The 13,041-nt window shown below is 43.8% G+C and overlaps 1 protein-coding gene across 1 annotated transcript in view; it reads right to left on the bottom strand.

The window, feature by feature from the left end:
* LOC127543051 (vascular endothelial growth factor receptor kdr-like) overlaps nucleotides 1–13,041 on the bottom strand; it is a 194,835-nt gene that overhangs the window by 92,895 nt on the left and 88,899 nt on the right. Inside the window, exons 4-6 of the mRNA XM_051969017.1 lie at nucleotides 5,235–5,362; nucleotides 1,713–1,872; nucleotides 171–307 (exon numbers count right to left, since the gene is read on the bottom strand). Coding sequence (XP_051824977.1) covers nucleotides 171–307; nucleotides 1,713–1,872; nucleotides 5,235–5,362 — 425 coding nt within the window. The remainder of the gene's footprint in view (nucleotides 1–170; nucleotides 308–1,712; nucleotides 1,873–5,234; nucleotides 5,363–13,041) is intronic.

Genomic DNA, 13,041 nt, shown 5'->3' with positions numbered 1-13,041 from the left:
GGTGAGCGGGTGCTGGTGATTTGGAATCCACCACACCGAGGTCACTGGTGCTCTAGAACCCATCGTGCACAGACTGCTGGTGATCAAGAAGGCTCTAGGCCATCCATCAGAGACTGCCGGCAGAAGAAGGGAGCCAGCCCCTCCCTCCGGCTGGATAAGGGATCTCTCACCCCTTTCCTCTTGTACTCCCAGTCAAGCTCGATGCGCCCATTGAAGGTGGTCTCAGCTGTGCAGGTCAGACTGAGGGTTTCTCCTGCGAGCAGTTTTTGGTGATTGACTCGGATGGCGATATTCTCCTTTTTGGTTTCTGGAAGACAGAATGGAGACTCAAACTCTCCCCTGACTGGTACAGAAGACATGAGCCCACCCCACTGGAAAGGAAAATAGGAGAGAGAGAAAGGAAACTGGCCAGTTCCTCATCAGTATCCCCTCACTTGATGGAAACGTGGAATGAGGACTCCAAAATGCTGGAGAAGATCTTCCAAAGCCCTTGTAGCTAACCACACCCACCAAGGTCACAAAGGGGATTCTGTAGCGCTGCTTTAGAATTCAATCCCAACCAACAAACATCTATTAAACACCTACTGTATGCAGAGTTCTGTGATGGCCACTGGGGGAGGGGAGAGGATACAAAGTATAGATAAAACATAACTTCTGCCCGCAGGAACTAACTAAACTTAGCTCCGAACATAAATAATGCACAATAACATGCAAGGATGGGAGAGGTAGCAAAAACTACTTGTGGTCCAAGGGGTAAGTGGGAAAATCAAAGGAGCCATCCTACAGGTGGTGGCATCCGATTTGGACGAAAGGATGAGTAAGAATTCAACAGGTTTAGTAGGAAAAGGTATTGTCTCCTATGGAGGCCACACGAGGGGGTGGAGAGGCCACTGAACTTGGGAGTCAGGAAGTCCTGAGTGCAAGTATCTGAGGCAGATACTGATTAGCTGTGTGATCCTAAGCCAATCACAACCACTATGGCCTTCACTTTCCACATTTGGAAAGGAGGAACTTAATCCTAATGGTTTCTAAGGTCCCTTCAGGTTCGAAGAGTAGGGGTCCTATTCATTTCGTTATTAAGAAATTTGATTTTTTCAGCTTTCCTGAATCTTTCAGGAACTCAATGGGGCACAGGCTCTGAGAGGTGAGAGTTTACTAGGAATAAGACGAGAGTCACAAGGGAAGCAGATTTCAGCCAGACATAGGGGAAAATCCCATAACCACTAGAAATTCCATAATTAGAATCCGCTACCCCAGGAGAGAGTGAGCTCCCTATGGACAAAGTTCATCAGGAGTATTGTAGTAGAGAGGATTTGTGCTCGGGTCAGTTTGGAGCTTTGTCAGACGGAAACTCATCTTTGTATAAAGCCCCAAGTCCCTCATGTTTCCTTGTGACTGAGTTTTCGGGGGCACAGAAAGCTGTTTCCTCTTCCTGAGGGCATAGATTTTTCTCAAAAATTCTGTGGGGCCTTTTACTGGAGTTCTCGGATGGATATGAAATTGAAGGGTAAAGAACTTTCCAGAGGTCATGCAGCAACTAGTAGGATCAGTAGTAGCAGTGGGGTATGAAGAACGGTCATCCTAACTCAGACCTGGCCTAATTCCTAAAGAATCGCTCCTTTCTAAGATGATGTACACCCTCCAGGCCAGGCTTCAGGACACAGGAAGCCTTAATTCCAGGTGGGGTTTGGTGTGTGGTAAGGCACACTCACCTACTTTCTGTGGCAGGTAAAGGGAAATATAGGTCTTGCCATGGACTTCGGTCACACACTGGAGCAGATTGCTGAAGAATTGAAAGGATGGGCGTATGACCGTGAAGCCTTTCTGGGGGTCCCAGTCCTTGCTCGTATAGTTGAACTCTTCCAGGTTGAACTGTAGGAAGAAGGAGACAGATGAAAAGATTTCGTTTGGCTTTCAGTATTAGCTACACAAGATGAAACATGGGCTCCCAAACATGGCAAGCGAGTCAGTGCTGTGGGGGGAAAAGGCAATGGAGCCGGAGGCCCTGGGAGTGAAGCCTGCCTCCGATGCCTTCATAAAATGTGACCTCTTCTGCTTCAGCCTTTTGTTTGGATGCCATTCTTACCGTTTCTTGTACCTATTTCTCTACACGGTCTATATTCCCTTGTCAGAAGCTCTGGGTTTCTTCATCGTAAAATCCTGAGCGCCAAGCTCAAGGACTTGTATACAGTAAGGGCTTAAGAAATGTTTCTTGAAGTAGACTTGTTCTATAAATTATGGGAGGGCATTTTAAGACCTACAAAAGGCAAAATCCTTGAGGCTTGGGACTACCCCGGCACAACAAATTGCTAAATGTGCAGAACCCCTAGCACCTGGAAGGTGCTTAATAAATGCTTGATGGATTAATTTAGTCAGTCCAGCCCTGTCTCATCCTTTTACAGATAAGGAAGATAAGTCCCAGTAAAGCACAAATTAAAAGAAATGTCACTGGAATTTGGCCGTCCTCTGAGTAGAACCTTGCACCAAGTCGTACAAGAAAAAAGATTTGGTGCTCGGGGTTATGATCATTCTCCGTCAGAATGAAAGGGAAATTATGCTGAGCTTCCTCCTCTGGGAAATGAGAAGCCTGGATTTGATGAGCTCCAAGGTCCCTCTCAGTTCTGATGTTTAGGGTTCTAAAATCTCTCCCAGTTCTAAAATGATCTGTTCTAAGTTCTCTCCCAGCCCTGGCATTGCTTTGTTCTAAGATCTTCCCGAGCTATGCGATTTTCTGTTTTAAGACCCTCCCACTCCTAACATTCCCTGAATTGAAGGTAACATAGAAATAAGGCCTTGAGCATCCCTTAGGCTTCCATTGTGGCTGTTTGGGAAATGTCAGGCTCCTGCCTTTTTTCTTAAAAGGGCAGTGTGTTGGGAAAGACAAGCAAAGATGTCCCTCTTCTCACCACACCTCTTTTGACCTTTCAAGGTGAAATTTCAAGGCTGCTGGCAGCTGTTTCATTTGGGGAAAAGGATGTTCAAAATTAGCTGGGTCCCTTCCTTGCCTGAAGCTTCCTCTTGGCATGGGAAGGAGACATGGAGGCTCCACGCAGTCACTGAGGCTGGCTGGGTGTGGCCTGTCCGCCCTCGTTAGGAGGGAACGGAGGCCGGTGGCAAGGGCCAGCTGAGTGCATACTTCTGCCGCTGACTGCATCCTGCATTCCCTCACCGGCCCTGTTATTCGAAGCGAGGTCCCCAAAACACAGGGGCCCCTTTCTTTTTCCTTTTCAGACAGTCTCTGCTGACAGCAGTAGAACTATGTTAAGAGGCCATTCTTTTTTTAAAATCTCACTCTAATTAATATCTTTTGTTTGGACATCATCCTCATTTCTAAATATATCCCTTCTCCTTCCCCTCCCTGATAAGTCATCCTGATAACAGAGAAATAAAAGAAAGGGGAGGAAAATCTAGTTTCTCAAAACGAACCGAATGAGCAGCCACATGGGACAGTATCCGTGCTCTTCCATACCTATATTCCTCCACCTCTCCAAAGATAGAAGGCAACTCCATTTTTCTCTATTCCTTTCAGATCCCAGCTTGGTCATTTTGATTACAGAGCAACCAGTTGGGGTTTTTTGGTCTGGTTTTCAAATCCTTCCATTTATGTGGTTGGAGTCAGAGTGTATATTGTTCTCCCGGTTCTGCTTCCTCCACTTTGTATCGGTTTACGTGAGTCTTCGGGGGACATTCCTAAGTCAGAAGACCTGGACTCAAGTTCAACTCTGCTACTCGTGGCCTCAGCGAGTCACTTTGACTCTCTGAGCCTCAGTTTATACCTCTGCAAAATGAAAGGCTCAAACCAGATTAGCTGTAACTTAACTGTGACTTTGGACAAGGCACGGGGGTTGGACTAGCTCATCTTCCCTTAAAACAAATGATCCTCTGACCTCTTAAGCCTCAGTTTCTTCAGTAGCAAAATGGAAACAATGTCCTAATAGAAATGGGAGTTTCTTTCTCCAGTAGCTAGCTATTCTTAAGCAGGAGGATGAAGGATAGTTTGCCAAAGTGCCCCAGGCCTACCCACATAAGGCCCACGGGGTTGATGTTTTAGAATTAGGGATTTTTTTGACCTTCAAAAGTGTTCAAAACCATCCTCAACTGGCAGAAACAAGATGACAAAGTCAGAGACTGTTAGAACTAGGGAGACCCTTAGAGTATATAGTCCAATCCCCTCATGTTACCGAGAAAGGAACAAAGTTTACAAAACGATCAAGTAAGATATCACAGAAAAGAAGAGAAAATGTGCCTTTGTCTCTTCATTGCAGAGGTGGGGGGCTATGAGTGTGAAGCACAACATATCCTGGCAGATCTTGCTGACATGATCATTAGTTTTGGCAAACTTCCTTTTTTGTACCTCTTTTTTTTTTTTAATTTTCCTTGTATTAAGATTGGCTCTCTAGAGCTGGATGAAAAGAAGAATTGATTTGGAAACTAAACAGCATAAAACAAGATGTCGATGATTTAAAAAAAGAAAGGAAAACAAGGCGTCGAGGGGTAACTCATATACGTCGTTCTCTGTTCCTCTCTCACTCTCATGTCTGTAAACTACTTGAGGGCAGGCACGGTTTTATCTGGCGCCTAGCCCACTGTGGTTATTGTTCAGTCATTTCAGTTATATCTAGTTCTTGAAGACCCCATTTGGGCTTTTCATGGCAGAGATACTGGAAGTTAGCTGCTATTATTGGTACCAGCTGGGTAGCACAATGGATAGAGCTCCAAGTGTGGAGTCAGGAAGACCCGAGTTCAAATTTAGCCTTGGACACTAAGTAGCTATACGACCCTGAGTAAGTTACCTAACTCTGTCTGCTTCACTTTCCTCATATGTAAAATGAGCTGGAGACAGAAATGGCAAAATACACTGGTATCTCTGCCAAGAAAAGCCCAAATGGGGTCACAGAGGGTCAGATGTGACTGAAAAATGACTAAAGAACCAGTTACTATTATTATTATCTTCCCCAAAGTGCCTAATTTGGGTAGGCCTTTCAAGATGCTACTCCCTTGCATTTCTCTATGGAGATTGCCTCAGAAAGTATTTGTGCGTTTCTCGCGTAGACTCTGAAGGATGCTTATCAAATGACTTAGACTTCGATGGCTATGGATTGGATGGTCAGATGAGGATTATGGTGGCAAAGACAAACACTATAAGGGGAGTTGGAAAAGAACCAAAATATCCAGTCTTCCACATCTTTCTTCCACATCTCAGAGCTCTCTGAGATCCCAAAGGTAGCACTTACCAAATCCAGCTTGACACGTAGGTCAGGGGAGGTTACTCGGCAGGGAACTATCACCTCCCGTGCTCCAGAAAACACAGTGATCATCAGTGGCTTCTCATAGTATCTTTCCACAAAGGGCTGACTGTCATCTATGGGAGAAAGAAGGCAAACAATGAGCTCTCAGGGCTTATCTTGTGGCTGTCAAACCCCAAGGAATAAAGGAAGGAACAAGTCAGTCTATAAATTTCTCATGAGTATGTTTAAAGAGATCAGTTACCATTTGGCAATAAGAAGAGTTTTGAATTCACATTCACACTGTCTTTCTTAGCAGGGGCCAAGATAAAGTCAGTATTCTCAAGTACTGACCTCGTGAGGTGAGGTCCTTTGAAACACGTATGGAAACAGATCCTTGTTTTGTACACCAAGACATCCAATGGGCAGAGCAGAGTCTGGACATCAGGCCTTGCTCTAAATTGCTCTAGTCATGCGGTGCCTCCTTCTTTCCACCTCCAGCCCCCTCATCTGGGGCTAAACTTAGATGACAAGTGTGATTGCTTATTTTGTCTTTGTAAAATACCAGGGGGTAGTGGCTGGAGACCCAGGCTCAAAGCCAGGAAGAACTGAGTTCAAGTTCCATTCCTGGAACATAATTATTAAGTAGGGGATGAGTCACTGAACTTCTCAGATTAACCTCTAAGACACTACTAAGATCTTTCACCAACTGAGTTGAAAGGTCAGTACTGACCTACTTTGATAGAAGGCATCACTTTACCAGGAATCCTCTACCCAAATGGAATTAGAAATCTAGATCCCATTCTTAATGTAACAGACAATGAGTCTATATGGGCACACGTCTCTAGGACTTTAATGTTGATGGATCACAGTTACTCCCTTCCATCTTTCTTCCCAATATTGTTGTCAACAAAGTATTATAATTCTCATTTTCCAGATAAGGAAACTGCAGCCTCAAGATCATGTGGTTTGACCAACAGTAAGACCACAGACCTAGGGAGGGTCAAGACCATGGAGTCCAGCCCCTTCATTTAATGGGGGAGGAGAGTGAGGCCCAAAGATAGGAAGGTCATATATGGGATTGAAAGGGACCTCTGAGACCAACCCTCTGACTTGACAGATGGGGAAACATTCTAAGGGAGGGGAAATGATTTGTCCAAAGTCACAGGGTAATGAGACAGAGGTGAGATTTGAATCCAGACCCTCCGATCCAAAGTCAGAGCACTTCCCACTGAAAGGCACTGCCTCTTAGGAGGGAATAGTCTTAAAGCCAATGTGCAAATCTTCCATTCCTTACCTCAACTGTGACCCTTCCCTATGCCTATGACCCCCACATCTGTGGCTCTGCTCCTGAATTCTGGTGTGAGTTCCAGTTAGATGTTCTGAATGGCCAATGGGTCATCTTCACTGGGATGCTACTGAGTCGAGTTCAAGCCATCCCAAATGGAAACTTTTCTTGTTATCTTAAGCCCTCCACGGTCGCCGATGGGAACATATTCTAAAACTCCTGAAGCTATTCTTGATCCTTTATATACTCTTCTGTATCCTCACCTCCTCTCCCAACTGTGGGTTATGCTGCCTTTGGATTCTAAAGCTTATTTCCATGGCAGCGTTAAAAGCTGAGGAGAAGGAAGTAAATGAGATCCTTCTTAACCTTCTGGGGTGGGAATCCAGCAGACAGGCCACATGTGTCTAATGGGTGGGCTCAGAATCTCCAAGGAAGGGAAAGATTGCAGGAAGATGGGACCAGGTTCAGGCCATAGTTGCCTCCATAACTCCAAAAAGGCTATGGGAGCAAAAGCCCCAGGCCCAGGCAACTGAGACAAAATTAAGACAGCTCCCAAAAGCTAAAATCCTAGACTTGCCCTGTAATGGACCAGAACTCTGGAGAAATATACTTGAGGCAAGGATTCTTACAACAAGGTGTTAACTCAGTGGAATAGATAAGACAATGGTTATCTAGTTTAGCATGGTGACTAATAGTTCTCTAGTTCAGTAGGACTGATTTAATCTTACAACAAATAATGGTTCCCTAGTGATATAATGATTGGCTTATACTCAGTATGGTGAATTAATTTAATTGTAATAGACTATATAAATTGGGGTCAAATTCAGCCAGAGGAATGAAGACTTGACCAGCTTCATGTTGGCTTTCCTGCCTTCATCACTTCTCCATTAAGACCAAGGACCCGATCGGGCTGGTCCCAAGATCCTCCAGAGAGCTAGTCTGGACACTGTATTTTAATCCACCCCAACTTGGGGGCTCTAGAAAGCAGGAAGTTACACTGAGATGTGCAGATTGCTGACTGGCTGGCTGAAGCAGACTGGGAGACTGAAGGAGACAATAAAGGCTTTGGACTTTATCCCTGACTATTCTTAAGGTGATTATTCTGCTGAGACCAAGGCTGGTCTGAAGGCCCTCCAGAAAACTAGTCAGAACATTACATTTTGGTGCTCAACGTGAGACTAAGGATTTATACCCAGCAGTTTGACTGACACAATCATGAGTCCAGTGTGACTTGGAAATAGGGTGAGTACAAAAATGGACAAGCAGGAAACTTTGGTAAGGGCTAAACGAGTGTTTCAGCTGAAATGGGACAAATGCTTAGAAAAGAACCTTCCCCACCCCAAGGGAAGTGTGTAGAATACATAGTTAAGCTAATAAAGAACCAAGATTTGATTTTAACTTGGAAGCAGATCATTGGACTCTTAGAAACATTAGAGTACACGTCTCCTTGGTTCTTTAAGAAAGAAAAATTAGAGCCAGATAAATGGAAATTAGTGGGAGACCAACTAATTGAATATTACAATGATAACGGTCCTGATTCAACTCCTGAAGAAACATTCTATATATACAACATAATACTATTGGTTTTAAGGAATTACATAAGTTTTAGAATAAGGAAAAAGAAGACAGAGGAGGAGAGGGATAGTATTGATGAAGTAGCTGAAAAGCATGAAGAATTAGACAAGAAGGGAGTTAAGTACAGTGTTGCTAAAATTAAGGAGTGTGGTGCTTCATAGCAGGAGCCATTAGGCCATTCCCCATCCCTTGACCTACCCCCCTCAATTAACCCTTCATGGGTGAAGGGAGGAGGAGGACTGGGAGTGGCAGTGACACAATCAATAGCAGCCATGAAGCAGCTTTGTCCACCCCCATGACACGTTTAGAAAAGTCACTAAAGTTAAACAGGACAGGATATATCTAATTTAAGAATAAAAGCACACTGTGACTGAAGAATTTGATTTTTCAGGTCATGCCAGGAGAAAACACACTCCTTTTTATTTGGAAATTATCAAAAATCTGGGGAAAAAAGTTGCACTCTTTACAGGGCTACATTGTCTTATGTTAAGATGTTATTAGAGAATTTGGCTTTTGAAATTTTTATCTTAAGTGAATTAGTGAATAGAAATCTATAGCAAGGACATGTTTAGAACCTGGACAAAATTTGTTGTGGCTCTCAGAGTATAGTGAACTCTGTAGAAAACAAGCCCAATGAAATAGGTAAACTAGAGTTAATATTCCAGTCACCTTTAATCAACTAGCAGGTATAGGTCATTGTGCAGACACTTTAGTGCAGATTAATTACCCTTTGATAACATATGAGCAAACTGCTGCTGCTGCTGCTGCACCCTTCCAGGAAAACAAGATACAGGAGAAGCCTTCACAAAAATAGCACAAGGTCCAAATGAACCCTTTGCTAATTTTGTGGGATGTCTGCAGACAGCTGTTACAAGAACCATTGGTGAAAATGTAGCAACAGAAATTATTATAAGACACCTTGATAAAGAAAATGCTGATGAGATTTGTAGAAGAATTATACCCAGGCTATGATGCAGAACATGGGAAGACAGAGTCTCTTTTGGCAAGGGACTTCCAGAGAGACACGTCAATGCTTTCAATATGGTAAAGTAGGGCATCTGAAAGCTCAATGTTGGCACAGAGACAGAGTGAGAAAACAAAGTGGGAGAATGAGACCCAAAATCCCATGTCTAAAATCCAACAGAGGCTTCCATTGGGCATCAGAATGTAGGCTGATTCAGGAAAATGAGAAGTAGGGCTCAGTTCCAGAGCCCCAGGCAAAAAACAGGAGGGGCATGATGGCAGCTACTGTTACACCTAGAGAGTCTTTAGAAGTTCAGTACTCTGACATGATCAATCAGCCAAAAAGCAATCTGATGGAAGAAAGGGATTACAATTGGGGAAAATACAGGTTTTATAACCTAACAGAAGAGCAGTGTCCAGTGTGAGCAGCTCCAATATAATCTCCAGGTGATGTGGAGAGATCTAGAAAGAGGTGAATGGAAGGGACCAGATAGATTAACTCCTTGGGGGAGAGAGTTTGCTTGTATCTCTATAGATGGAGAAGGAATCAGACGGGTGCCAAAGAGCCATATTTGCCTTGTCCATCAGAGAGAGACAGAAAAAGAGAAAAATCTCTAAACAAAGCAGAAAATTCAAGAAACATTGGGTGGTTCCGTCTCTGAGTACATGTGCCACTGAAAAAGCCCAATGTGTATAGCAATTGACTCATGAACATCAAAAAATGTTGATAAGACAGTTAACAGAACTTCAAAACCCATAGGAATCATCGGATTCTCTGAGACATGATAAGATTGTTGCAGGACTTGAAAACCATCAGGAATCATTGAATTTCCTGACACATGATGAGACTGTTACAGGTCTTCCAATTCTACAGAATCACTGGATTCCCTGACACATGATGAGACTTGTTGCAGGACTTCAAAAACTTGCAGGAATCACTGGATTCCCTGACACATGAAGTAATGGACAATAGATTGGTTTTATCTCTTGGCTGCTGAAGGAGGCGTACGTGTGATTGTTATTTATACACCCTGCTTCTAGGACTTCTAGAAATCTTTTACAATACCATGCTGATTCATATTGTTTGTTATATCATTACCTGCATGTACAATTCATGTTTGTTACACCACATTGAGCCTGCACCAATAGTGGGAGGAGTCATCACTACTAGCCTGTGTGTTATTGCTATGTGCTTGTGTAATACCTCCCATGCTGATGGATTTATATATACCTGTTTCAAGTAAGATCTTCAGCCCAGAAACTGCTAACAATATCTGGTTTGATTCCCCTTTTCCCTTTGGTGTTCTCACCTCCCTTCCTGAGAAGTCAGGGAGGCCGTGACCACCCATGGTCTAAAACAAAAGAAAGCGGGAGATGTAATGGGCCAGAACTCTGGAGAAATATACTTGAGGCAAGGATTCTTACATTTCCCTTTGCTTGGGATTTAAGAAGGTAATAAAAATCACAGAATATCAGAGGTTGGAGGCAGGCCTTAGAACAGGGGATGTCAGGGCTTAGAGGGAACTTAGAACACAGATTTTGGGAAGCAGAAAAACCCTAACTGAGCACTGCCTAAACAAAAACAGGCCTATTTATAATTACTCAGCAGCTCAGTTACAAAGTTGAACCTGGATGCTTCAGGTTTCCTGGAGTCCCTCATGTCACTGTGCCCCCAATGTATTCTAAGCACACCATCACCATTGTCTCTAGACACAACCCGACCAAGACATAATTGGCATGATTTGGGGTAATGTCATTGATTTTTTTTCCTAGCTTGAGCCCCTTTGCAGAAGTCTTGGTGAGGACCCTGAATGGTGGTGCCTTGATGCTCAGCACGAGACACAGGCAGTCTCTCTCTCTGCTGTCAATCCTTTGCCCTTTGTGGCCAGCCTTCAGGACAGGCTGACCTTAGGGTACCTCAGGGCTTTTCTCCTTCCCCTACAACTTTCCTGTAGAGCCCCTCTTCCAACTGTTGTACTGACTTAACCACTAGAAAAAGTGCAGTGTCTCCAGATGGCCCCTATGGAAATGTCCACGTGTACATGTGTGAGTCTAGTGGTCAGGCACAAAGAGTGCTGAGTTCCCCAAAACTGGCATGCAGATGGCTCTACATTATTAGCCATGATGGGCACAAGTCGTCTGAAAATGTAGGATACAAATAGAAGAGGTAAATGAAGGGCAAGACATCTTCTGGGCTTTGCCAAATTTCTTAAGGGAACACACAGAGCTCTGCCAGCTGCTAAGGGAATGCCAGGGGCCTTGGGCATTAAAGGTTCTTCCCCTGCAAATTTTTCTTGGACTCTATCAGTTATCCTTAACCTAGCCTATAAACAAATTCCTCAGGAAGATGGTCAATGAGCCTCTGGCCTATAGGATTGCCTCATAAAATAGTCTTGGGCATCACCTACAAGGCCTAGTTCAGTGGCAGGAAACCTGATTGACCCCGGGATAGCCTCAAGAATGGTGACAGCTAGGGAAAACAGCAGTCTCCTAAGTCACATCCTAAGCCTAGAGAGAGAGAACCACAACTGGTCATAGGTTGTAAGGAGGCCAATCCCAAATCTCAGCCTGGTAATAGACAAAAATAAAGTCCATAGAATTTCAGATGTGGCAGGGGCCTTAGAACACAGAAGGTCAGGTCTGGGAGGTCCACCTTAGAACCTAAAAGAGAGAATGTCTGAGCTGAAAGAACTTTTAGAATTTTCATATCCTATGTTCTAAGGACTCTGATAATTCTATTTCCTCCTCTGGAAAATGATGGCAAGATGGCAGAGTGAAAGGGATCCTTGGGATAACTTTCCCACTTATTTCAAATAAGCAAAACCTTGAAACAGAAAAATCAGAAAAGGTAGAAAAATGCCCCATCACAAGATGATTGTGTATGTTGGGGGGGGGAAGTTCTATCATTTATGGGATGCCATGACCCCTCCCCATCTTCTCATGAGTGGATGGCCTATGCATAGCATTTATGGGAGGTCATGGATAAGGACTGCCACAGAGTGAGCACATGTGCATGAGCTGGAAGTTATTATACATGGGTTTAGAGAGAAGAGAAGTTCATAGTGGATAGAGTGCCAGGCCTGAAATCAGGAAGACCTGAATTCAAATCCAGCCTTAGACTCTTCCTAGCTACGTGACTCTGGGCAAGTCACGTCACTCTGTTTTTCTGTTCCCTTATCTGCCAAATGAGAAAGTGGCAAACCACCCCAGTATCTCTTCCAAGAAAGTTTGAAATCTGAACAAAGATGACAGAGAGAAGCCAGGACATTGAGCCAGGAGCTCTACCCAGCTTTCCTCAGAATCAGTGCTATATCAAGCCTATGAGTGAATTTTGGAGTGACAGAACCCAAAAATATTCAAAGTGTAATAATTTTCCAGCTTAAGGTGTCTTGGAAAGACTTCAGGAGAGGTGTGTCTTAATTGGGCATGGAGGAATGTGGCCCAGCACAGGCAGAATGTGGGAGGCCCATTTGTTTAAGGCCCATTCTGGGAAATCTAGTGGGAGGCTCTTAGCTAAAATAAAGCAGCATTGCCTACTCTGTCCTGGTTCAGAAGGCCAGTGGATCAGTATACTTGCTGTGAGACTCCAACGCAACCACAGAAAGCAAATAGTGAGCCCCCAAACCAAGTATAATAAGTGTGACATGACCAGGCCAACCCAGTGCAATGGGAAAGCCTCAGAATGGCAGAAAGTCAGTGTCAGGCCTCTGTCTACTGGCAAAAGAAACTTGGGACAATCTTTCCTAAGCTCTAGCAAAAAGAACTCTGATCTTAGAAAGCTACTATGAAGATAGGGACGATCACAACACAAACCCAGAAAAGGACAGTAGTGGCAAAATACCTACAGGTCAAAGTGGATTATGAACTGATCTCAAGCTCAAAAGGCTCTCTTAGAAGTGCTAAAAAGGATTTTAAAAGAGAAATATAAGAAAAATGGGGAAAAGAAATTATAGCTATGCAGGAGAATTATGAAAATGTAAGGGGAGAAAG

The sequence above is a fragment of the Antechinus flavipes genome, chromosome X (genome assembly GCF_016432865.1).
Source record: "Antechinus flavipes isolate AdamAnt ecotype Samford, QLD, Australia chromosome X, AdamAnt_v2, whole genome shotgun sequence".
NCBI classification, from domain to species: Eukaryota; Metazoa; Chordata; class Mammalia; order Dasyuromorphia; family Dasyuridae; genus Antechinus; species Antechinus flavipes.
Note: the sequence above shows the minus strand (reverse complement) of the source record. Positions and strands in the feature narration are given on the sequence as shown.